At 39.0% G+C, this 27,615-nt stretch overlaps 2 protein-coding genes across 3 annotated transcripts; both read right to left on the reverse strand.

The window, feature by feature from the left end:
- Nucleotides 1-613: 613 nt before the first annotated feature.
- Nucleotides 614-13,662, reverse strand: LRIT3 (leucine rich repeat, Ig-like and transmembrane domains 3). Of its 2 annotated transcripts, XM_074589369.1 has the most exons (4): nucleotides 13,532-13,662; nucleotides 11,819-12,297; nucleotides 3,074-3,379; nucleotides 623-2,040 (listed from the first exon to the last, which is right to left on the reverse strand). In XM_074589369.1, exons 1-4 carry the CDS (start codon nucleotides 13,645-13,647, stop codon nucleotides 938-940), a joined length of 2,004 nt encoding a protein of 667 aa, XP_074445470.1. In that variant the 5' UTR covers nucleotides 13,648-13,662; the 3' UTR covers nucleotides 623-937. The 2 variants fall into 2 exon arrangements, with proteins under 2 accessions (XP_074445469.1, XP_074445470.1); XM_074589368.1 differs by lacking the exon at nucleotides 13,532-13,662 and having other exon boundaries at nucleotides 614-2,040; nucleotides 11,819-12,672.
- A 1,346-nt stretch (nucleotides 13,663-15,008) lies between these two features.
- Nucleotides 15,009-26,712, reverse strand: RRH (retinal pigment epithelium-derived rhodopsin homolog). Its single transcript, XM_074589377.1, has 7 exons — nucleotides 26,491-26,712; nucleotides 21,741-21,931; nucleotides 20,065-20,164; nucleotides 19,182-19,335; nucleotides 18,652-18,820; nucleotides 16,130-16,308; nucleotides 15,009-15,234 (listed from the first exon to the last, which is right to left on the reverse strand). The coding sequence occupies exons 1-7, from the start codon at nucleotides 26,594-26,596 to the stop codon at nucleotides 15,129-15,131; spliced, it is 1,005 nt and encodes a 334-aa protein (XP_074445478.1). The 5' UTR covers nucleotides 26,597-26,712; the 3' UTR covers nucleotides 15,009-15,128.
- Nucleotides 26,713-27,615: the final 903 nt, after the last annotated feature.

Raw genomic sequence — 27,615 nt, forward strand, 5'->3', positions numbered from 1 at the left:
AGTCCTCAGCAGGCACCTCGCCTGTTCTCCAGGACCTTTCAAAGATGATGGAGAGTGGCCCAGCAATGACTTCCGCCAGCTCCCTCAGCACTCTCGGATGCATCCCATTGGGGCCCATGGACTTGTGAATATTTAATTGACCTAATTGATCCCTCACTTGATCATCCTCAACCCAGGGGAAGTCGTCTTCTTTCCCCGTTACTTTCCCCAAAGCCTGGGACTCCTGAAGGCTGGGCCGAGCAGAAAAGACCGAAGCAAAGAAGGCATTCAGTAACTCATAATGATACCTTACCTAAGTTTCAGAATACTAAAAATGCTTCTTTGCCATAGCATCTGCAAAACGACAATACGTGTATTGTACCTCTCAAAGAGTTCATAAGCTGTGGCTACCTAGCTTCAGTCTTGATTGGCCTGAGATCACTTCCAGTCCAAGATACTGTACAAACAGAGCTGTATGACATTTCAAAGCACAAGCTGATGTCAGAAGAAAACTTGTATTTTCAGATAAAGTTTTGACCTCAACAGAAGTAGTTTAAACTGTTTTCCTATTATTTTTAAGTATATACTTTTTATGAAGGTTGTGAATAATGTTTGATACATGCAACTAGCACATCATACAGTAAAAGAAGAGAAAACAGAATGATGTTTTAATGAAAACAAAAAATAGATCTTTAACCAGGCAACAATTTCACACTGTATTTATCTTTTGAAGAACATCATTCCCTCACATCCAAATCCAACATCACAAACATAAAAAAAGAAAATAAACAGGCAACACTTTTCTTCTATTCTCCCTCCTACCCACCACCCTACCCATACAGTAGACTGCATTTTATTCTGACCACCACCTGGCACCAACCTGCTTCCAGATGCAGTATCATCATTTTGGATTAATTTTACCTATTGTATATTCCATCTCCTCCACCCTCATCTATGTTCAACACAGATACTCAGACCTAGAGCCCTCGCTTTTGAAGGTCATTTGAGAATCCATGCTTGACCTAGAACAAAGGAGAAGTCTTTCCGACTCATCTGTGTACCTTCGTGCCCAGAGCTGCTCTCCTGCAGTCACTGTTCGAGGCTTCAGAGATAGTGTTTCAAATTTCACATAGGTCTCTTTTGCAAGGTCAGCTTCCTTTGCAGTTTTCGGTTTCACACGAAGTTTTAAAACTTTGTAGAGTAAGAAAAATATCAAAGGTAAAACAACCACACATGCTGCACTGCTGGCCAATATTAGAATAGAAAACTGGGAGCTACTGTCATCATTTAACCTATCGGTGGAGAAAATAATGCACTGCTCTTCTGTAGGTGGCATGCCTTTGGGTGAGACACATGCCATATATTGAGTACTAGGTTGCAAACCATCAATTGTGACTTTGTTTTTGCTAGAATCGGTGCTCAGAGGCAACATGTCTTTTTCACCATACTTTGAATATAACACAGTCACTGCAGAGTTGCTTGTGGCATTGACAGTTTTCCAAGTTAAGGTCACTCTTTCATCAGTTTCACTGATCACTCTTAGGTTCTTTACAGTAACATTTTGCTCAGCCATACTTGCTGTATTCAATGAGGTATCCTCAATTTTATTGCTTATCTCCCCAGTCTGCTTTGTCTCCTCACCTTTCTTGCGTATCTCCACAGCCTGCTTTTTGTTTCCATTTGTCACTGCCTTTGAATTTTTCTTTCCATCAAACATGGGCCTGGATTGCTTCTTGTCGGTCAACCTGATGCTCGTTGATCTTTCAGTGCTAACCAGTGCTGTGGTGGTTGGTGTGGTGGGAAGAGGTGGTGTTGTCCTCTCAGGTTCCTGCTTGGATTCTTCCTGAGTGCTATTCTGTCCCTCTGCCTCTTGCTTCCTTCCATACTTCTGTGGTGACACAGTTGTAGTAACTACACCAACCACTGTGACTGTAACAGCAGCTTCTGACATTCCTGCTAAGTTCTTGGCTTTACATCTGTATTCTCCTGCATCCTTGTATGAAATCCCTGTCAAGCTTATTATGGACCATCTGACACCCTCTCCAGGTGTTTCTTGAATTACTACAGGAAAATAAAAGAGTAAAACATTATAAAGTGAGCTGAAGAGAAAGTAACCGTTATTAGACTACTTCTTCCCTTAAGCTACTTCTGCCAGAAGGAATTGCATGTATTAAACTTCTTAAAAAAAACAAAAATCCACAAACCAAGCCCCACACACAAACTATGAAACTCCTTGCCATATTACATTATTGCAGAAAAGTGCTCCACTTGGGTCACAATGGAATTGAATGTCTGGAGGAGTTACAATATAATCTGCAGTTTCACTAAACAAAACAAAACCACATAAAGAGAAATCAAATGTCTAAAAACTAAGTGACTAGGAAATACAAGTCTCACCGACTTCAAGTGACACTGAACACACTAGCCATTTAAAACATTTTTGGGAATTACCTTTGTTTTAAGATATTTCAGTACTTTGGACTATTACCTTCTTCACACCTACAATTTAAGGTAACTGCTTGGCATTAGCAAGAAACATTTTTTATATTTAAGGTACTGCACAAATATCTATCATAGCAACTAGAATGATATCAGACAATCAGAGCCTCTTCAGCATTCAAAATGCGTGTTGCAAACAAACATGTAAATAACATAGAAAACGTGATTTTGGAAAATCCTATGTTTACAATGTTGAGTTTTAAGCGGCTCTGGTATGGCCTCATTAGCTTTTTTTAACTGGAACATTTAGAACCAAAATGAAGATTACAGTAATGAATTCTCCTTTCTGGTTTTCAGCTTCTGAGTTAGGGCCCAAATATCTCAACCTCCATTTTCCTTTATCCTTCCCCTGCTTCATCCATTTCCCCCCCTCCACACACATTGTTCTTATTACAGACCACATCCAGAATCAGAACAGTCTGTTGGACCTGCTCAGACCAAGACCTAGACAAAGAACTTCATAACAGCTGTTGCACAGATACAGTTGCCAGGTTGGTGCAATACCTGGTCCACTGTTACTCATTATAATGATTTCAAAGCACAAGCAACCCAACAATTTCAGGCTCTCCCATTTCCTATAAAAGAGCAATTATACCTGTATAGTTCACTGGTATATTGTCTGACCTAGTCCAAGTAAGCTGTGGTGTTGGGTACCCAGTTGCGTCGCAGCGTAGCAGAACGTTGCTTCCCAGCGGGGAAGTGATTTTTGTTGCCGACGTCATCACGGATGGTTTAAGACACTGCTCTAACTCAGCTCTCTGGAACAAGATTCCTGCCAGGCTCTCAGGTCCACTACATGAAACCAATGGATCAAGAAGTACAAGCGAGTTGTCCACAATTTTGGAAAATTCAATTAGCTTTGAAATGCGACAGTCACAAAACCATGGGTTGTCCTGCAAACCTGAAGCAGGGAGAGAAGAGAGGAAACAAAACAAACCAAAAATGTTGTCAGGCTACATATGGATATTGTGATTATAGTATGATGCATGACTACCACCAAGTACAATCAAGGAGAACCGTGGACGTATTCCATGTTAATCTTTTCTCTTTCAATTTGTCTTTTTTGTTGGGCTGATTGGTGGGGGAGTTTTTGCAGAGGTGAGGAAGAACACTATGAATGTTTATTAGGCTAAACATTTTCTTCACAGAAGTTTACAGGAGCGTAGTAATATACTGGCTCTGCCTTTCCTTAACTTTGCTATTTATCTAGGAAAAAACACTTTGAAAAGATGTCTTAAGACTGAAGATACATTTTCACCTGCATGTGCCTTCTGGAAAGATAGCTTCACAGGGCTATTGTGTCCTGTCACTCTTCTCTGCTCTTAGTCTTCCTTTGGGCTCTTACAGTTTGATCTTCTCAGACCCTTTTTTCAACGCTTGCAGAGAATTTAAGGGTTTAGAGCTTATACAAATATCTCTGCCCCTTGAAAAAAGGATAAAGGCTAAAGAGAAAAGGCTTTAGGCCAATAAAATTCTTATCTGGCTCTGAACCATACCAATATTCTTAGAAATCTGGCTTCGATTTATGACAACCTCTGAAATACAATCAAAAAGAATAGCAGAAGAGTAGAAAATGGGAAGGACCCCAAAAAAAGCTGATGACTACAATATTTTTATGATGGCACGCAAAAATGCTATCTCTCCTCTTCTGTTAGAGGCTATAACATTTGCTTCTTGATTCCAAACTCTTTGAGAGGATTCTCCCTCTTGGTGAACTTATTAGGGTGAAACAGAGTAGCCATTTCTGAGGAGTATAAGTCTAAATCCTCAGCTGGTATTGATTACTCTGCTATGTTGATCTTCATAGAGCACCAGCGGCTTCACCAGGTAAAACACCACACGTCATATCACGCATGAGTTCAAATATTTTCTCATTTAACTTATACCTTTGGGCATACCTTTTTCATTTTTTTCAAGTATTAACAATAAATGGAACTTACAGTCTGAAACGAAGGATGGTAGGCAAGAATCCATCACTATTGAATCTACTAATTAGCACAACAGACAAGTCATATTAATTTAACAAAAATTAAAAGGAAAAAAACCTGAAGCACCTGCTAATATTGTTCAGTGTGTATTTTTAAGAAATATCAAAACAGCTAATGGAAAAATTCTGCTTTTTGTTCTGGAAGAAATAGGTAGATGAAAGAATACACAAATAATTAACTATCGCTTCCTTTTATCGCCTGACCAAGATTAGGTTATTTTAAGCACAAAGGCAGTGATTGGTTAAAACTATGGTAAACCCCAATTAATCCCCTCTTTAAAACAAGACTTGACCTGAAGAGATTCCATGACTTTGACATCACAATCCAATTTCACCCCTTCCAGACATAAGAGATTTTACATCTATTCACTACTTATTGCCCGCTGGAACAGAGAAGGAGAAATCAAAGAAACTGTATCAGCAACTGCTTTTCTTAAAAAAAAAAAAAAAAAAAAAAAAAAACCTCCAAAATATGACAATTTTTCCTGTGAACTTCACACATATATTCACAAGCAAAAAAGATACCATCCAAATGTTTTCCTTATGTCTAGGCACATCAACTGTCTGTGCTCATAAAAATTCTGCTCAGTCAAGCACATGTATGTAACTATTTGTGCTCATCTTTTAAATGAGGCAAGCTTTAGTTTGTACTTAGAGAGAGTTAGAGACACTGTTCCTGTAATTGTTTTTTCATTCTCACTTGCTTATAAACGGTCAATTTTCTTCACTATGTTACGAAAGAGACTGAGCATTTGAAAATTAAATTCCCCTTAGGTATAATAGGAAAGGCAGGATCCCCTTGAAACAAAGCCTCAACTGCCAGAGTTCCTCCGTAAAAAATGCTGCTAAAATGCATATGAACTCCCAGCATGGCCCCTTTGCTATCTAGAGGACAGAAGCACGGGGCAGCTGTGCTACAAGCAGGCGGCAGGGCAGGAACTCTGGGTCCACAGCATTAACCAGGACAGATTTGCAGCATCAGTAGGGCTCCCAACCCACGTACCAGGCAGCAGATTTTCCCTTACCTTGAACACTACTGAAAATATTTCTTCTGCAACTTTTCTGCATCCTACAAGCTTTACTGCAGTAAAGGATGGGGTTTATTATTGTTATATGGGGGTTGTTGTTATTATTATTGTTGTTGTTGTTATTATTATTATTATACTAGCAGCGCTCAAAGGTCTTTCAAATTGAATCATGGAATCATTTAGGTTGGAAAAGACCTTTAAGATCATCACATCCAACCATAAACCCAGCACTGCCAAGTCCACGACTAAACCATGTCCCTAAGTGTCACATCTACACATATTTTAAATACCCCCAGGGATGGTGACCCAACTACGTCCCTGGGCAGCCTGTTCCAATGCTTATCCTTTTGGTGAAGAAATTTTTCCTAAGGTATATAAATACACAGCTTTCATATTCTCACAGTGTCCCAAAGGACCCAAAGTTGTTACAAAAAGTATCAGAAATTGACAAAATAGAAGGAACGATGAGGCAAAGATGGACAGTCCTTAGATTGGATGGTTGTTTAGTCCAGTCTGGGACACAGGCTTGACCATCTCAGATCATTTTGAAAGCCTGGTTTCAGCTTGAGAAGAAAGCTGTAGTCCCAGAAGATTATGTACTTCTGTGCTTTAGTGCAAAGAAAGAGTTATTTCAGTTAGTGGCCTCATCTTCCCCATCCATCATGTTTCCCAGTGTAACTGGCTGAAGAACCAGGACTTATAAAAATACATTAATATATACAGACACAGGAGTTCCTCACTTGCCTTCATGGCTCATCCCTTCTATTTATCTGTTTCTAGACAATATCTGGCAGTATTCACATTATTTTTAGTAAACTTGCACAAGTAAGTAAACTTGTAAGTCATCAGGTCATGTGAATTCCCAAAACAAAAAGAAGAAAGCACTATTGAGTTGGAAGCAAGGATAAAACACTGAATTTGATTATACTTGTTAGCTATTGAAGAGAATAGAAATCTGATGGAACGCCAAGTCTTTATAAACCCTGGATTCTCTTGTTGAAATATTAAGGCAGCTTGTTGACCTGAGAAAGAAAATACTAACCAAGGCAAAACAAATGTTAATAAATATTTATGCATTGCAATATACCAATACAGGGTATTTAAACATTAAATATGGATTACTAATTGCTCTAAAAACTTTTCTTTATTCTAGGCTTAGTATATTTTAAATTTACTCTCACGCATTTATATGTATGTTTGCGTGTACAATGGCAAATATATGTATCTGTCTGTCTGTGCATGCACATTTTTGCAGTCTTCTCGGGAAGCAAGGTTTCCCCATGCTGTGTCAATATGGACTTTAGCATTTGAAATAGCTATGAGTGAAATTTCCTTTGTAAATCAGTAACCAGTCACGGACCATAACTTGTATAATATATTGCTTTTCAATTGCTGTAAAATGGCAGTATGTGAAATATTCAAGATTCAATGGCAGATGTGAAATATTCACTGCAGCTTGGGCCCACCTACACCCAAAGCGCTCTTCCAACTGAAGCTCCAAAATTTTTCATCCATGGTTCTAAACAATAAAGCTCACTTCCCACACTGTGTCCCAGTGTTTCCTACACACAGAAATTGCTAGGAAGTAGTTCAGGAAAAGCAGCATCTACCCAGTGGCCCAGTATAACAGCTGGGAGCCTGATGGACCTTCAGCATTTCGTGTTTTTGGCACTTCTATATGCAACAGAGGCAAGATCTCATCTAACTGCCACTCTATCAAATCCTGGATTCCTCTGTTCCTCTCAGTGACTCACTACATGCAATTTTCCATACGGAAAATGCTACTGCCATCATTCACACCAGAAATTCCAATCTTTGTACATCAGCAAATGCTGAAACTTAGCGGTGATTTGGATCAAAGTATAAGGCTATAGCTCCTGAGGTAAGCAAGAAAGGGCCACGTGAACTCACACACTGGTCCCATGATCATTTCCACTGCTTAATTGTCAGCTCACTCCACAGCTTTGTTTTGAACTCTTCCAAAGGGCACTCTCAAGACAAAGCCATATAGGGCTCCAGGGACAGTTCTGGCTCCAGGGACAGTTCTGGCTCCAGGGACTGCTCCCTGAAGAGCTTATGGATGAGACCACACCAAGGACAGCTGTCTTTTTCCTGTTGTTTCCCCCAGTGTAAGTGCAGCAGGCTTTGTACCTCCAAACTACCCTGCATGTCTATCAGCCCATCAGGCATACAACACAGCCTTGCCATTTTATATTACAAAAGCACAATTCTATGGATTGCAGTGCAATTCTCACATTACTTCAGACAGTTTGGACTAAAGAAAAATCACCCCCACCCACACAGTTACATTTTAGAGTCACTGCAGCATCCTGTAGAGCCCACAGAAAACCAAGGGCTAAATCTTACCAAGTGTGGAACAGCCAGTAAGCTTTAAAGAGAGCTGGCCCTAAACTGTGTGCATGAGAGCCAGGGTGAGCCACTTGGCCAGAGGGCCAGGAATCATTCCCTGACCTTCTTTCATTTAGCATAGTGTCCACACAAAGGAACATCATACAGTAGAAGGTAATAAAAATAAACCCAAACCCCTAAGTGCAGAGATTTTGAATTGGAAGAAGGAGATGCTAACCTGACAGTCCCCTGGCAAAAGTAGTTCATGGCTCCTACAAGAGTCCTTGAAGTAAATGTGGGGAACCTGAACTTTCTCTTATATGCAACTTTCTTGATGCTCAGTCAAGACACTGAAGATAAAATTGCCTCCTGGTGTTAAAAAATACATATGCACAAACATTTGAGTTTGGGGTTTTCTGTTGTTGACCTTGTTAATTAGACACAAGGGACAATCTTGTTTTGACAGAACTAGGAGAGAAGCCAGCTCAAGCCATAATTTCTTACGCTAAGTAGAATCTGACTGCTATTTTCCTGACTAGACAAGAACAGCATTTATTTGCTCTGGGTTCCAGCTTCTAGCAGAGCTCTGGCTGCAATTACCATTCCATGTAGGCACACAGGTCAGGCTGAATGCTGCCACACAGAACAGCTGGAGAACACAGGACATTCTTGAGTATCAAAGCAAGCACCGCGTGCAATTGTGGGCATCACATTTTAAGAGAAACCTTTTTTTTTAAAAAAGACAAAGGAGTCCAAAAGGAACCAGTAACTACGGTAGAAAATCAAAATAAAGCCTCACCGTCTATAAGAAACTGCTGAAAGAAATGGTGTGATTAGTTAAGGCGGAAAACAGGGAAAGAAAATGTATGAAAGGTTACTATAAGAGATGGCAATTTGTGTTTCTGTACATCCATCTCATGTAGAACAATAGGTAACCAGCTTAGTTTGCAGTAAGGGAGACTGAGGTTAGATATTAAGAGAAACTTTCTCACTATCCTGATAGATAAGCACTGGAAGAGGTTACCAGAGAAGGCTCTGGAATGATCTGTCCACAAGCCTTAACAACACCACTGACTTCACCAGAACGGTTCAGTTCATCTGGATCTGCATCCCAGCAGGCTAGAAGCCTTTTCAAAATCCTTCCTGATCACATACATACGTCTGTGATCCTTTTCTCCACCTCAGAGGAAGAGAAGAGTATTTATGGGATACATTTCCCCTCCCTCAGGCTCCAGCAATTCCAGTAGAGACAGGAGGGATGTCAGAGAGGAAGCAATGCCACAGAGCACATTTTGCTCCTGTTGTTCTAAGCCGACATCTCCTATGGTTGGAGCATTATAGAGAAATCTCAACTCCTAGGTTATCTTTCTAGCCTGATAGTTTCTACTAACCATTCATGAAAAAGAACTGCTTTGTAACAGTCCATCAACAGCAACTCAAGGACAAACCTCTGCGTAACTACAACTTCAGAAGCTCCAGTACTACAGATAACAAAGCTAACGCTTAGTGGAGACTAAGTCAGCTTGTCAAAATAACCCACAACATAAAGAGCACTGCACTTTCTAATCTCCAGAAGAAGGGGATGTTTTCTTATTCACTATAAAATTTCTTATATAGCAAGCACTGTCTGTCTGCATTGAGATACGCTCATCAGAAGGCTATGATGTCAATTAAAGAAAATTCAGCTAATTATTCATAGCTTACCTAAGGTAGATTTACTCAACACAATACAATGAAAGTACTACCTGGCACTTTGCATTCTCAGATACAATTCCATAATCACTGCACAGAGCTTCCCTCAGTACGTAACATTAAAAAAAGAGAAGCAAGGCGCTGTTTCAACCCAATATATATTCCCCTCTGGAGGTCTGTGTTCAAACCCAGTTGTAGTTCATAAATGAAAATGATCCAAAGGTCACATCCCAAGTCTCTAGAGAACTCAACGCTGGCACCACAGAGTTTGCCAGGACTACAACAGGCTGGCAAAGCGCCTGCACCAACAAAGCCTGCAGATGGTTGCCAGGGGGAAGCAAAGGGGAGGAGAGAAGAGCATGTGTGGTTTTGGGGTTTTTTGGTGTTTGTTTTTTGGGTTCTTTTGTTTGTTTGTTTCTTTTGGTTTTTAAGTGGTGAGGGCTATGTAAGGCAAGGAAACTAAATAACCTCTGTGACTCCCACATGAGATCATCAGGAAGATTAGATCTAGCACAGTCAGCTCCTACTTTAATGCCTCCTGTAGCCTTCCGTGTGGGCACAGGGAAAGGGGTACTAAGCTGGACTTACTTTTACAGCTTTTTTCTTTTTTTTTAATCCTGAATAAACAAAGATCTTAATGCTGCAAACCTACAGTTACCATGTATGTGAGGAACTTGCTCAGCCTACTTGCATCTATTAAGTTACTTATAGGCAATCTCATCTGAATGAGAGTTTCAAATTGCAGCTTCTGCTGTGAAACAAAGCAGGTGAACAAATGAACAGTGGATAGTGGGGGTTTAGATCGAGAAATTGGAAATACTGGGCAGTACAATGCAGGGCAGATCTTTACCAGTGGATATAGAATGGTATCTCAAAATGTATTATATTACTACACTGTAGTGCACAGTATTGTATGATATCTATGTAATATATGGGTATATAACAGTGTGTGTTGTATTACACAGTACCACAACATTTTCTGTATACATTTCTGAAATTGAGGTATATAGACATATGCATCCAAGTAAATTCTAAGGCTGAGATTTTGCAATAAGATCATTTGATGTAAATTAGTATCATTAGTATACAGTATCTCTCACAGAGTTGCTCATAGAATCATAGAACCACAGGGTTGGAAGGGACCTCTGGGGATCATCTAGTCTAACTGCCCTGCCAGAGCAGGGTCACCCAGAGCAGGTTGCACAGGAACGCGTCCAGGCGGGTTTTGAACGTCTCCAGAGATGGAGACTCCACCACCTCTTCTGAGCAGCCTGTTCCAGTGCTCTGCCACCCTCAAAGTACAGAAGCTCCTCCTCACGTTTAGGTGGAATTTCCTATGTTCCAGTTTATGCCTGTTACCTCTTGTCCTGTTGCTGGGCACCACTGAAAAAAGACTGGCCCCATCCTCCTGACCCCCACCCTTTAAGTATTGATAATTGATAAGATCACCCCTCAGTCTTCTTTTTTCCAGACTAAAAAGACCCAAGTCCCTCAGCCTTTCCTCATAAGAGAGATCTCCTAGTCCCCTAATCATCTTCATAGCCCTTCGCTGTACCCTCTTCCAGCAGTTCCCTGTCTTTCTTAACTGGGGAGCCCAGCACTTGACACGGTACTCTTAAATATTCTTAAAAACTTACCTTAAATACTATAAAAAGTACTGTGAAGTTGTAGGGATCAGATTCCTATTCTCTCTCCCATATGCAACATGTCAATTGGGAAAAACTTCAGGATATTCAGTCAGCTTTAGAGCAACACAAGATCAACAGGAGACATGGGGAGAGCAGAGTTGCAGTCTTTTAAGCCACCACCATCTAGAGCTCTGTGTCTCAGGACAGGCTTCATACGAGCATCAACTCTAGCTACTTGTTTGACTTGTGAGCCACTGGAAAAAAACAGCTGCAAATGGACATGCTTGTGGTTGCAACCGCATAGAATGATGAGAATGATGAATGACATCATCAGAAAAAAAAATTCTGGAAGTCCTGCATTTATATGGATACTGAATACTCCATATGGTCTGTATTCCCGTAGACCAGAATACTGTAGATTTTACTTCAGTGTTATGACCTTGAGGTAACACTGTACATGGAGGTCACTATCTTAATTTTATAGTTTTCTGCCACCAACAGAAACTAAATAAATAAATAATCACAGAGCAAACCAGAAGATTGACCTGGATAAAACCCACGCTCCTGAATCCCAGGCTGATCGCCTACCTGCTCTCACTTGCAACTTAACATTTAGCTATATTTAAATACAGAATGAGACAGGCTGTTTAACATACCCAAAATGACTCTCTGGGTTGCCAGAATGTCTGTGTTCTTGGACAGGACAGCTTCTGAGAAGGGGGGCCAAATGTCCATCAAGTCTGATGGCAAGGTGGTTAGCTTGTTGCTGGATATGTCCAGGTAGGTGAGGTTTCTCAAGTACCGGCCAGCATCGGCAGGAATGCTGGTCATTTTATTGTTGTGTAAATCAAGAGTTCGTAGGTTGGGCATCTCTGCCAGCGATTCCCAAGGGAAAGTTGAAAGCAGATTACCATCCAGCCGTAGCTCATGCAGTTGTTTCAAGTTATAGAAACTGCTGATATCAATGTTGGCTACACAGTTGTAAGTTACCCACAGATATTTGAGATCTACTAGGTAGTAAAAGGCTTCAGTTGGAATCCTTCGTATGACAGTTTTCTCTATACGAAGTTTTACAGTATCCACAGGAACATTCACAGGGATCTCATACATGTCAGGATCATTACAGAGCACAGACCTAGCATCCAAAGAAAAAAAAAGAGAGAGAGAGATCGGCATTTCTTTATCAGAAATTTGTATTTCAGATTTAAAAGCAAATGCTATTACCTTCTGCAACACCACTAGCAGAATAAAGAACATCAAATCAAGAACAGCCATCTGCATTTAAAAATTGATAAGACAAATATGGATTTTCTAAAGAGAAAAAGAATACAAAATATCAATGATACTTTCACATGAAATCTAATTTGCTTTATTCTAAAGCATGTAAGCACCATCCTCCAGCCATCATTCTACTGACAACTGAAAAACAGAAGCCATGTTATTAGGAATAATACAGGCATGTATCTCACGTGGGAACTGCATGCCACCTGTTTTACTAAAATTCAGAATATTGGATTACTAATTTCTACGTTTTTCTGCATGCTGAAGGTTCAAAGTATTTGTCTATATAGAAAATAGACAATATATAGACAATTTCAGAATAGACTGAAAATTGAAAACGTTAACATATTTCTCTAAAGGAGAGTTTTCTAGCCCTATTTCTGGTGTCTATGTAGAAATTACCTGCTTTTTAGAGGTGCTAAGAACTTTCTGCTCCCATTGATTTCAGTTAAATGGGATTTCTCAGCATTTTCAAGAATCAGTATGTTTCCATTTCTTTGGGGTACATTGTTTGCACATTAGCGTGAAGATTCCCCTCCTGTCACTAAGCCTATCTTTAATTTTTTCCTCATTTTCTCTACATTCTTCTTCTATTTTACTGTCTCCTCATGCAGATTTATACTAGATAAGTTGTGACAATAAGTAACAAACAGTATCTCCCAAAATTTACATGACAATACCCAGATCATCAGATTTCAAGATAACCTCTTTATTACCAAAAAATATATGATTTTCCTGAAGATTAAAAAAGAAGAAATGACTGTATTTATTTAAACCAGAATCACTCTACAGTAGACAACTACTTTGTAGAAATAGGAAGGACATTACAATAGTAGGAAAGTCATGGAGCATAAAGAAACTGCCTTCTGCAAAAAATGAAGATTTAAAGTAGCTATTTGCTAAGTACAAAGCCGTAATCACCATCTGCTCCTATTCAGAAACACCGCTAGCCATATAACACCAGCATAAAATATACCTTTATTTCAACCATGCTAAAACTAATTTGCAATGTATGAGAATGTTATTTTTAATTTCTTCAACCCTTTTCCTTATAAATTGCCTTGTATAATAAATAATGAAATATATACCTTGTTCCAGTGCCATCACTTCTGCCATGGTAAACGCAAGTGCATTGAGAAGGACAAAAACCATGCACTTCTTCAAAAAAGATCATTAGGAGGTAGAAGTAAACAAACAGATACATGGCTTCCTCTCAGCAGAACTGACATGAAAAAATTTGAAAACTTTATTCCTAGGCAGTCATGTGCAGTGTGCTACGAATGTGAGTGTAGACATCCATTTAGTAACAGCAGATTACATCAGATTAGCTGAGATCTGTAGTTGCTTAACCTTCAAATGTATCCTGAAAGGGATCAGTTAAACCAGCTCATTCTTTACTCTGTCAGAACACGCTCTGTTTCAAATCATATCTAGCATGGTTCAAGGCTATTTTAATATGTAGCTTGTAGGGTTAGTATGTAATAAAAAATCTCTTTGATCCTTCTAAGAGGCAATGCATTAGTTACTGTCCATAAAGTATTCCAAGGCTCCTGAAGGAAATCTAATACAGCAAGAAGATATTGCATTACATTTTTCTTAATACTAAAAATTAAAAATTAATAGGAAGCCTAGATTCCAGAGGTTTTAAAAAATTGTGTAAAAACAGGTTTTTACCAAAAAAAAGCCCCATGTATATTTTAAATAAGTTACACACTGCAAAGCCAAACTTCAGATGCATGCATACATAATAAAAGAAGATATTTATTCTCAAATTCTGAGAATCATCAAAAGTGCATATACTACCATCCATAAATAGATCTAAACACAGCCATCTCTTCCATCCTGAATCACATCACCAAAAGTTATTTTTTGAAAATTACACAACAGACCTATATAACCATGAGACTGACTTAGAAATGATGAGAAATGACCATAAATAGTTACTCAGTTTTATGTGCCTCCCAAGTGTCAAGCTTTAGGGTGCATTTTACCTCATTTTCAGGATTTGCTGAGCAGTCACAAGCGCTAGAAACTACTAAAACAAAAGCTGTCTTTCCTACTCTTTCCTACAAATCCATTTGGTTGTGTGAGCCAAAACTTTAAAAATACATCAAATATCCTGAACCTCCTTCAAAATCCTAAAAGCCGATAAACAGGTTCTATAGGGTTTGGCTAGATATTTTGGTATCTTAACATGCTCACAGAAATAGAACTTTGCGAGGCATATCAACATGGACACTTGGTATAGTAATATATTCACACAGGGAGAATCCAGATTATTTAAAGTCTGGAAAAATCTCAAGGGAAGTTAAGGGAAAATAATTCATGAAAGGACTTACAGATGCAAAACCTATGTTACTGAACTTAAGCACTACCTGCTTCAGTCTCTCCCTGCCTGTGTATCACCTTGTCCAACCCTGTAAGAGTCACAGTGGCCTTTTTTTTCACTGGCCTTTTTTTGTTTCGGACAGACACACTGGGCCAATAAACCTCACTCTCAAAAACTGAAGTCTTAGTGGATTTTGTCTTTTTTTCTTTTTAACCTATCTAAAAAGATTAACAGAAAACAGCTGGCTGGCTGGGGCAGATTATTATTCCAAAGGATTAATCTTCCAAAAGATTAGTTAACTTCAACCCAGATTTCACTCCTTTCCATGTAACTTCTGCAGGCAAATGACATGAGTTCTATGACGTCAGTGGACTTTGAGATACACTCATGGGCAAGGCATTGTTTATAGTTATCTCTTGTCTTGTCTGACATCGCACCATTGCCAGGATTGCCCTCCGAAACCTGTAAAGGACAAAAAAGAGAAAGCAGAAAGATTGTTACCTGGAGAGCAAAATACAAAGAAAAACTGGGTAAGCTGGCCCTAAGTATTACAATAGTTTTCAATTTTAGTAAAACTTACTAAAAAAAAATGGTGTATTTGGAATTCAAAAGGATCCGAGTCTTTTTCACTTCCATGTACAGGAATAATTTGGGTAAGTTCAGTGTTTCATCTATAACAGGGGTCACAGCAGCTTTTACTTATCCCAGGACAGGGTATAGCCACAACAAAGATGAACTTACAGAATGGGGGGAAAACGAAATGGTTTTTCATTCACTCGGCAGAACCAGATAAGGTTGCCTAGACAGAGATCACAGGCTCTGCTTCTAGGTTAACAGTAGAGAAAGGAAACATGCCTCTGCAAAACTCAGTTCCCGGTCAGAGGCACTGCCGTGGTTAGAGCAATTGATATGCTTGCTCAAAACAGAAGAACAGGCTTAGCTTATTTACTTTAACGAAAAGTGTCAATCCGTCCTAATCAGTCAGAAGATGACACATCCTGAATCAAGCATGGAAATCTACAGAAGTTACATGTCACTAAGGCAACACACAGTTTGGTCACAGTCTACTGCTGCAGATGCAACCCAAATTCCATAATGAGTCCCTCTGAGAAACCACAAAAGGATTTTCAAAACTGCCGTACAAAAGCTTCATTAATGCATTCTCAAAAATGTTTATCAATTCAGTATGTTCTGATGATGATCGAAATAATTTCTTTTAGACTTTCCTGTCCAAAAGATCATCTTTGGTAAATCAACAGCGGCTTACCCTTCGATCTCTTCACTAACTAGTTTGTCATATGCTACAGTTACATGATATGCTAAAATCATGGAGTGATACTAAATTAGGAGCACTTACTTTTTGTTTGCAATTACATAAATGCAGGGATTATAGAATGTGGAAGATTTTGCAAATAGAGGAGCTACAATGGCCATTGCAGGAGAAATTTTCCTTGGGTCTCCAAAGGAAGACCATAAACACACAATAGAATACGGAGACCACGCCACCAAGAACATTATAATCATCACAACAGACATCTGTAAAACAAGAGGAACAGACACATAACTAGTATTACCTGAAGATGAAGACCTCATAACTTAACCTCAAAAGTGCACGCACCTGTGTGAAAATATCCAGAACCAAATAACAAGATGTAAACAAGCACACCTGACAAATTTTGAAAGGTTATAATGAAATCTCACTTTGGGGATTTAACAGCACATCACACTGCCATTTATTTTGTCATGCTGTTATTTCATTATGTAAAATCGTCCTTTAGAGTCAGCACCACTGATTATGTTAAATCTGTCCATCAAAAGTTCAAATGGCCAGAAGGGACTTCACACATGAATTGTGACCACCGCTTCAGAGCTGGAAATGCCCTGCAAGCTGTCAGCAAATCCTCTCCTTCCAACTGCAAGTTACCTCAGCTGTATTATTGTTTTTATTATCATATATATCTGAAGAGCTGCACTCTGGTTATCCATCCCTAAGAAAAGAAAATGCTACATTTAAAAATGATTTCAAAATAGACTTGAGACACAAATCAAGAAAAAGAAGTTTCAATGTAACCTCTTGCCATTTTGGAGAGCCCCAGCAGAAGGAATCCAGCAAACAGGTCACTCTAGGATGCTATTACAAACAATAAATATGAACAGAGAGAAAAATACAAGCCAGACAACCAACCTAATAAAAACATTTCATAAGGCTTAACTACGGTATAGTTAAATAGAAGAAAGTAAACGTTCCAGGACACAAAGGCTCAGTCCATATACTTAAAGTAACCAGAAGTGTCTGCTTGGTTTAATGAAGCATGATAGCCATGTTCAAACATTATACTGAGGAGATATCTGAGCAGTTGCGTCTTCTCTGCCTGCCTGTCAGAGAGAACAACCTGGACATGTTGGGGCTCACACCCCAGAACACTCCACACCCCAGCTACAACTGAACAGTGACAAACTGGGGGTAGTGGGAGAGCAGGAGAGAAATCAATCCGGCCAGAATTTTCTGGTTTTGTCTGGGATGTGAATCTGGAATGGAAACTGGAATCGAAATTAATCAAGAGGACAAAACAAATCACTACAAAACCAAACAAAACTGCAGGGCTCTTCGTATGTACAGGATTCCCTACTGTTGTTTACCTATACCCTTATTCAGTCTTTCAGTGATGAACAAAATGAGAAGCAAGAAGTAAATGGCTACTTTGTATGAGCTGTTCTAGAGCATAACCAATATACAAGCAGTGATTCCCTCAAGAGGATTCCTATTTAAATACAAACGCAATACCTATTGATAGTAACATACAGAAAGAACCCTTTCATTTAGAAGTTAGTTTGGTGCATAGAAAGCTTAGAAGATGCTAACTTGAGAAAAAGCAAGCAAACCAGTTCTAAAGAAGGATACTGCTTAACTCCAAAGCTTCAATCTTTTTTTTCACTTTTTTTTTTTTATAAATATAACTCAGTGTCTTCAACTGCAAAACAGGAAAAATGCATTTTCTTCACAAATGTGAATCTAAATTTATAACTGAATCCTCAGTTTCAAGCATTCTGAAAGTTCTTCAGATGAGCAAAATGCTCAAATTATTATTTTTAGGTAAAAATACCATTTTTCAAAATCTAGCAATGAGAAAGCATTCCAAGGAATGTTAAGTTTGCACTGATAAGTACTCAAAAGCATAGTTACACACTCTTCTGTCCAATTCTCTCCCTTTTTTTTTTATCGTGCCCAACCAGAAATCATATCTTTACACAAAATCAAAGGAGCTAGTGAACTTCATACTTCCTCAAGGACTTTTATACATTAAAAGAATGTCAGCCTTCCAGACAGGATATATCATTTTATGCCATAACTCACATTTGCTACTGTTTATTTAAGAAAGAGATAAGCTCAACAGACCGAAAAGAACAAGGGATCAGAATCAAACAGCTCGGGAGCTTGGAAATGCTCTTTCATTTCTAAGGCAATTGGTTCAAATTACAGCTGACCAATCAGCTGACCATTTCAGACCAGATACACCTGTGACCCTAGCAGAAAGCCTAAGGACAGGACTCTGCAGGCACAAAGAGTAAAAGTCCTCCTAGGATATCTCTGAGGTACATTTCTATGTAATGACAGAGGGCAGAGGCAAGGAAAATTCATGTTGTTCCCAGCTTTCGAAGTAGCTACTCATCTGGAAAGAGTATTAGGCCAAAAGTAAAGAACCTAGCATTTAAGTCAAGCCAAGACACCGTGGCTAAATTTCGGTTTATATTTAGTACAAAAGGAAAAAGGGGAATGCAAGAAACAGAAATGCTTAAAAGGCTGCACTGTTCCTTTGCCCCCAAGACTTTAACGCAAAAGAGTATGCTTAAAACAAAATATGCCCTCATTTACCGTACCTTTGTCACATCTACTTGGTCAGACCAATCTACGTTGATGCTCTCCAGGCAGTTACTGCTGGCATACTGTTTCATTGTCCGGGAAACATTGTAATAACAGTAAAACATGACTGTTAAGGGTACAACAAAATTAACAGCAATTACACTCATTGTGTAGGAAACAAAGGACCTGATAAAACAGAAAAACAAAACACAGTAACTTACAAATAGCCATCCAGGTAAAGTTACTAAAGAATTTGATATTTTGATTTGATTATGAAATTTTAAAACAGCCTTTTAAAGAATTAGGAAAATTTTCTTTAGCCTTACTTTTTTTATTAGCATCCACAAGTCTTGCAGTTTTCAAGAATGGCTCGATTCCTATGTTTTTTTCTAGACTTGCTCTATATTATTTCTATTGGTTTAAAATTATTTTTATAAAGTAGGCTTCATGCTTCAGAAAGAAGTTATGCTTACATAGTGGTGAATTAAATAATCTTAGCCTTCAATGAGACAGAAAATTTAAAAGAAAGGGTGAAGGGGAATCTTACGCATCATTTTTCCTCCAATTTACTGTGCACGTTGCTCCAGTTGGATCCGGAGCGTAGCTAGCCCAGCCTACAGTAGGCATGGAAGCCCAAAAAACTGCATTTATCCATGCAGCAAGGATTAGCATGGCATAGCTTCGCGTAGTCATTCTTCTCCCTGTGGGTAAGCACATACAATCACAAACAGTTGTCATCTTTTGCTTCTTTCCAGTGTTGAACTTGAACAACTAGCGGCTTCCAGCAAGCACATACCAGGTTAATAATGATCCTTTCAAAGGCCTACGCTCCCGAACACTGTAGCAGATATTTTTCATACTGCTGAACGACAACTCGAGCTTTCCAGCCTTAAACGCCACTTAAATACCATCACCCATTCCAACTCACAGCATACGGGCAATATCTTATCCTAACCCCATGCCAAAAAGCTTATTATGCAACAATGCATTCATATCCATCTTTGTGTGATTGCAGGGGGAGGAATTAACTGTTACAATATAGCTGTAACAGAGAGAAGAGAAAAACATTCAGTCCAGTGTTAACATAACACTAGCGGCACACACCAGTTTGACAGTGGTCAAAACCTCTCACAACTAGAGGCTTTTAATGTGCTTCTGTATATGGATGTGGCCCTTTACAGACTGGAAAGAGACAGGCAAATACACCTTATAAACAGAATAACAGCCGAATTCTGAAATTTTCGCTTTCACAAGCAGTACCATCCATGCCAACCAGATAGCTTACTTAACCAAGTACTGTAGGATCATGCCCTAAATTCAAATTATGCCCAGCACTGTAATTATGGAATCATTGATGAGAAAACAATACAACTGGGCTCTTATTTCACATAAGCACATCAGTGAACGATTTTTGACCACAAATACAGTACCTATATCAGGCCTGCAGATTGTCAGATAACGGTCAACTGCAACAACAGTAAGCAAACCAATACTCGCCATCCCAAAAAAGATATTTAAGGCAGCATAGATCTGAAATTAAAACAAGCAAACAAAAAAATCCTTTCTGAGAAATGTTTCAAAGGTACAAGCACAAATTTGTGGGCTGAATCAAAGACACTGCGACACATTACATTCAGCCAGTGTTCTCTGTCATAAACAAGGTACTGAAGGAACTAATTCAATGCAGGCAATTTGGAGCTGGCTCATTTAAAATTAAACATTTCAAAAGCAACCTGCCTGTGTGTACATCAGAAACCCTAAAGACCATAATCTAAAAAGCAAACAAACACCATCATTCAATAAGTAAATTTTGAGATTCAGAGATAAAGCGTTTGGAGGTTGGGGGAGGGGTCAATTAATGTTTTCAATATATGTTAAAGAAACCTGAAGAGCATTTGATTCATCAAAAAAGTTATGGCTTTAGCAAATGTGAGGTCCTGAATTGTCACTCCTTCCTCTGTTGTATCACTACACTTATTTCACAGATACGTTACACTGATTTTCCCCATCAGCCCCCATTTTTACATGTGTCAGATCTACTGCACAGAGTGACATATGCTGCAATCCCAACATGATTCAAATGCATCTGCCCAGTCATCCCATGGGCAGCCTGACCAGGAAGGATGACTGGGAGGGCTGTGTTACCACCAGCACCCCAGAAATTTAGAGCCCTGTGCCAGACCACGTGCCACCACTGGTTATAATAGAACCACATGACATTCAGCCATCTCAGTTCACAGGATTCATTTGGTTTACGTTGACGTGAGTTGTGTTTCAAGTGATCTTAACTCCCAAAGCATTGGTAGTGAGATTTCACATCAACTTCAACCAAGTCAGTCTAGATCCAAAGGTGTTAAAAGTAAGGCTTCCTGCCACCAGTGGCTGTATTTTGAGATTGAAATAACGGTGTATATAAAGGTCAAAAATATATAGTGTTGCTAATATTCTCCTTGAGTCACGTTTTCAGCATACACTTTCACATTACTAGGCATTTTCCTGGGCACTTAAGCCCAACCGTCTGTTAAAAAAGTGAGCAAAGGGCACCATCCCTCTGCTATGGATGCATACTTTTTCAGTCAGCCTATTTTTAAAAACAGACAGCTATTAAAACTATGCTAAATCTTTAATACAGACCAATAGCCTTGCAAGCCTTCATTTTGGATATCCTAATAGTCCCATCCAAAAGAACATGTATTTTCCAAGCAGAGTTCATTAAGATCTGTCAAGCTCATCATCAAAACGGTAGCCAGCTCCAAAGTCTTTTAACTATGAAATAAGTCATCAAATGTGCATGTGCTACTATAACCTTTTTCATTTGGAGATTTAATTTCCTAAGCCTTCTTAAAGCTATTCTGAAATTTCTAGTTGATAAATATAAGGTTACATTTTCATGTTTTCAGATTATAAATACAAGTTTGGAATTAAATTCACTCAAAATCCTATATCCAGAAATTGCTGGCATTACAGAACATCAGCTTCAGGTCTAGAGTCAAATTTTGCGTCTCCATCTTACCTCTTAAAAGTACTAATATAAACTAGAGCTACTACTTATTTCTCGGTTTGCTTTTAAGTGCTCAGAACTTTCTCTCCCACTGAATTGCAATACCTGGCATCCAGTATATCCAAATTTCCAGCTTCCATGCAGGTCTGAGGCAGCAGACATGGGGTAACCAATGCCACTAACGCCAATGTCAGTAAAAGCCAAGTTGATAATAATTGCGTTGGTTGCTGTCCGAAGCTCTTTGTACTTAACAAAGATGCCTAACACAACAATGTTACTGAAAATGCTTATCACTCCTGTAGAAACAGAAAAAGGGAAACTTTACAAAAGATGCACACCAGCCACTAATATGCATGGAGAAGAAAATGCAGCCTATTGTAATATCTAAGTCCTAAACAAGTTTTATTTTCAGTCAAATGCAATTTTGCAAAGAGGACAGACATCTGAAAAGGAAAGAAAAGCTTTTCCAATTAGATAACTTGCACTTGGATTCCGTAAGGGCCAGAAGCGGAGTGTTTTGCTGAACCTGGGACTTCTAATGCAACGACAACAAGCACAGCATAAATTCAAAAGCATCTAGGATTATAATTCAAACACTCCAGCCACCGAGTACAGTGCTGTCTTCCATGGCAAAAAAGAATGCAGGTTCGTGACTGGCAAAAAAAAGTGGGGCTTATGATGCACCTGATCTAGCAGAAGGTCCCTGTCGTCACCTGAGGTCTTCCTGTCTCACTGGATAGTTTCCACTGTGCATTCAGACAATAATCCTGGGCAAAAGGAATACAGAAGCTTTGACTTTGCTACCACTATCTTAGCCAGACTAACTCCCCTCTCTGCTCATGAGATCCCAATTCTTTGCAAACATCAGAGTTGGCTCCAGTTGCTGCAAACCGCATTTTCTGAAGCCTTCTCAAGCAATCTGGATGATCCACACAGCCTGCCACAGTGGCATGGCTGGGCCTGCACCGGAGCTATTGCCTCCACCTGACAAGCTCTAGGGCTGTGTCACAGCCACGGTAAAAGTCCAGCTCTGCACTGAACTTGCTCCTGCCTCGTTAACCTGCATATTTTTAGACCTCTTTGGTCTGGCTTGACTCAAGCTGTATCTGAAGTCTATTATTAGCCAACACAAGAAATAGGCAGTAGACAAAGAGCTGTAATAAAGAAATACAGTACTAAAGTTAAAACATGCGTTCTCCTCCGTTCGTGTCCGATCCCTCTGAAATTTGCTTTGGACTTAATGCTCTTTGAGGTGCCCAGGACACTCTTCAGGAGCCTGTGCATCAGCAAGCTTTTTCCGATCCTTGTGACCTATATTAAAACTTCCAGATCTTCCTTTTCTCTTACTAGTCCACCTTCCTTGCTAAATCCTACTGCACAGCTCTTGCAGTGAGCTTACATGGCCGTCCCTCAAAACAGGGGGTTTCTTTGTTGTGGTTTTATTCTCTTCAGACTCTAGCCTGTTGCAGAGATATCCAGAGCAAACTCCCATTCTCTAGACTTTCCAACCCACTATTAATATGAGCTATTAATAGACAGCTAATAAGGTTAAGAACTCCCCCTTGAACTTCAGCAGAGAAAGACTCATAGCCCTTATCAATAAAATGGAGAATTCCAACATGTTCAAGCAAACACAGCCATTAAAAAAATAACTTGTAAGTAATAGCAGGAATTTGTAAGTTGTTCATAGATTCCCTAGTCTGGCACAGCTGTTACGGTACCACTGAACCAAATCCTAAACTTACAAACACTTGTATAGCCTGGCCACCTTAAATTACAAGTGCGTAGTGGAGCACTATTTTGGTAAAAGTCTAACACCACATTACCCGTGCAAATGCCCCCAAGAATTTGTCTTTTTTTTATTTAAAAAGTTTCACCTATGAATCAAAACACTACAGTTTTCATCATCACAGATCTGAGGCATAATTCTGTAAGGAGCTTGAGTGAATAGCTGTCATATTGGATGTGGACTTCCAAAAGCAGACCTATCTTCTTTCACAGCCACTGCCCATCCTGCTCCAGTCCCCTGGCAATCCACCACCCCCACTGATGGGATTTCTGCTCCTCTGTTGGCTCCACCAAAAACCTGACACACACAGCTTAGCTTTTGCCGACACACCTCTGTGGAAAGGGCAATAAGGTTTTTAAGTATTATACAATGTTATTCCATCTCTGTCACTGTCAATACTGCAACACAGACTTAAAAATCTCTAACATCAGTTTATAGTCAGACTACAAAAACACTGCAGTTAAAACAGTAACCTCAAATCAGTAGGGTTAGAAAACCTAAGGGCAAGAATCAGTTTCAAGCACTTCAGCTCTACAGTTGAATTTTGAAGACTTCAACTAGTATCGATATGGAAAACCCTTCAAATCATGGAAAGTCCCGTGGAATCCATCATTGGCGGTCCACAGGAACACAATCCATAGATTTATAAATATCAGGCAGACATTTCTAGAGCCAAATACACACCAGAAGTACCATCTGAATCACCACGCTCAGCAAGAGCTACGTTAATACCGTGACAGATATGAAAAAGGGCAGAAGGAAATCCAGTGCAATCATAATAACATACATAAAAATATAATAAAGATGATACTGTGGGTAATGGACACTAGGGATAACACCGATTCTCCAACTTTTAAATGGAGTTTCTCCATTTTAATTATGTATATTGGTACCGTTTTTATTATACCTGAAACTCACATAAGGAGTTCCACTGCAACATTTTATTAATCAGTACCAATATCCTACATTACAGAAACTCTCTTAACAGATACAGTAATTTTAAAATCAAATGAGGCAAAATTACAATTAATTCCTGGCTATCTCTCTTTCCTTTCTCTTTTTAAAACCACCAAGCCTGTTTGTTCTCAGGTGCAAGTCTCCTGCTTAGTACATAAAAATTACATTACGGACGATGTTGGAGGTGCATAGCCACACAGATGCAATCAGCTATCATATTCATATGTTCACACATTTCAGGAATGACACTGTGATGCTATGAGCCCCTAAAACGAACAAAAGCAGGGAGCTGGGGATCTGATTTGAAACCGACACCATAGTAAAAGCACTTACAGTGCCAGTTCTGCCAGCTCTCCTGTTGACAGGTAGTAAGTCATCTCTTGGGAGAGAGGAAGCAAAACAGAATTACAAGTTTATCAAACAGTATAGGCTTCTTATGAGGCATGCTTTAACAGATGTTACAGTTACTAAAAATGAAATCAGAAATACAACAGGACTGTAAACTCATATCCTACTGTACCTGTACTTCATTCTTCTTCTTAGACATCTGCTTATTAACACAGCTTAAATTTTCCAGATGTGAGATTCGCTGTGGTAAGTCATTTGCAAAGCAATCAATCATACTAATCAGATGTTACAGACCATACTGTCAAAAACTTACCCCATTAAGAAAGCAAAGTCCAAGCTACAGGTGAAAGATTTACTAGACTTCCTCAATTATAATTAAAAAAAAAAGAAAATAAATTAAAAAAACACCACCAAAAAGTAATCCAACTTTTTTTTAAAGAAAAGACATTTAATTTTCATGCAAGATTAAGAAAGAAGAGCTGGGCTGATTCTCGCTAATTCCATTGATCACCTATGCTAACTTTGATCCCTAACACCGGGTGGTCAAACTATCTGAAAGACCACCTTGTTAGGTACAATGTAAAGAATTTTGATAAAAATATAACAAGTATCATACATATTTGCAGCACCTAATAGATCCAGTTACCTGCAAATAGTGTGGTAGTACTGCAGAGTGTATCTAGCCTTCCAATACTTGACAATCTCTACAGCATCTGAACAAGTCTATTGATCTGTGTAGCTCTTCTACCAACTTCTCTAAAAAACTGAAATAAATTATTGCCTTTGCATTCAAAAATACTCTCTTTAGCAGAATGGCAACTTGATACTCAACACTTCAAAAGGTAATGCTAAATAAAATGTGACCATCAGCAATACTATTCCATATAAACCTGAAGTACATTAATATTTTAAAGCATTTTAAAAGCTGATTATAACATAGAAAATGTATGGTACAGTCTATGAATAAAGGATTTACAAACTGATTTAATTTTCCGTAATAAAGGTATAGAAGGCCTATTTTTAAACACAGTAGGTTTCAGTTTTTAGTCAGGTTGATATTTCATTGCTATAGCTTCAGAAAAACATTACTGACTCTGTGGTTGTAAAAACAGGAAAGTTTTTAAGGGAAAAAAAATAATAATAATTTCATAATCATTCAAGTTTAGCCAAAAGCCACTGCAGTCACAGGGAATGAACACGATGTCAAGCTTTCCAGCTTGCTTTTTCTAACATGTGTCATCAGTGAAAAATACAGCTGCAACTGGAGTCTGCTCTTCTCTGATTAATGACCAGCTCCCTCCCTCTAAGTCACATTCCAACCCTTCCCCTTACATCCCCCTAACAGACACCCGCTCGCATGCTCAGACTACACATATATTACTATGAACATGTGGGCCAGGAGAAATCTCAAGATAGCTTCGAGCACATCACAGAAAAATGCAAGATGTGACAGCTATGCCCTATTTTTATCTCTTTTGCAAGCTGGCAGAAATTAATTCTCACTCTCTTCTATAATTACGTATCAACAAAATATATTTTTCGAGACACAACACTGCCTTCAATTATAGAGCAGAAAACTTAGATGTTTCTGCAACTTCAGTCACCCTGCCAATTGCCGACTTGTCAGTAAACCATGGAGAAAAGCCATCACACATTTGTGTAATACAAAATGAAATACCATCACTGTTACTATATAAAATGAGCATTCAGATCTACAGTTCTATTTTAAAAAGTTACACAACAATTTGCCAATGCCCATACCTGCTGTTATTAAGTAAGCTGCAACTATGTTGTGCTCAGTCTGTGTAAAGGCTGAATGAGCTTCATTGTCACTTTCTGAGGAATTGGATGAATCATTCCAATGCATTTTGCACAAAAGAGACTGTCCTCTATCCTCTGCAATAATTCATCAAGACGACGAAACACTACAAAACCCTGTGAGGCAAATTCTTTCTTTATTCAACCGACTCACTGAACAATTAAAAAAAAGGGAGGTAGGGGGGAGTTCCCCCCACCACTGACAGCCTCCAAGCACGATTTAACTGGACTAAAGTGCAAAGAAGTTTACACTCCCAATCTATGCAGGAAATTGTTAATTAAAACAAAGACCAGCACAGAACTGAGTACATTTCCAAAAGTACACTTAAACTTCATTCTTACTGCTAAAGAGATTAACTGTCACATGCCCCCAAACTTTTTCCTTCAAACCTCTTGTGCAACGCTTCGGAAACCTCAACAGAAGTTGGCTCAGGTCACTTGGTCATCAGCCTGGCTAGGACTTAATTCCCATCATCACAGCAAACACACAAAAATGCAGCACAACATAAAGCCACCAATGTAAATTTCTTTAAAAAGCAGGATACGCTTACTCTAAAGTCCATGCCTTCAAATCCTTAAAGACCTACTTCTTCAAGATTCTTAGTTTGATTTAAACTCTGAAGCGGACACAGGCACAAGAACACAGTCCAGTATTTTCTGAAGTGAAACATGACTTTCAGAAAAATGAATTGCTGCATTTCTAAAATAGCCTGGTCTGCAGAAAATGGTTGTTGAATATGCCTTACAAGTCTGAACACCCTCCCTCTCTGAAACACACACACATAAGTTTATTTCAGGCAAATTTTCCTAGGCATGTTACTGGGCAGAAAATTATCAGGCATTTTCCAAAGCCTTAAGAAGCAGAAACTCGTGTTTTCTTCTCTTCAATGAGATGAGGTAACAGCACACCAAAGTAAACATATTTTACAAAATCCTGAATAAATATTAGCTGAAATAAACCCTTGCCCTAAGAGTTTATATGCAGTATCAGTACAACCAATCAAAGGTGTTTCCCCCCAGTTCTTCATACAGTTTCTGCTACCAGTTTTGTACTCGTACTGGGTATGA

This window comes from Larus michahellis, chromosome 5 (genome assembly GCF_964199755.1).
Source record: "Larus michahellis chromosome 5, bLarMic1.1, whole genome shotgun sequence".
NCBI lineage: Eukaryota > Metazoa > Chordata > Aves > Charadriiformes > Laridae > Larus > Larus michahellis.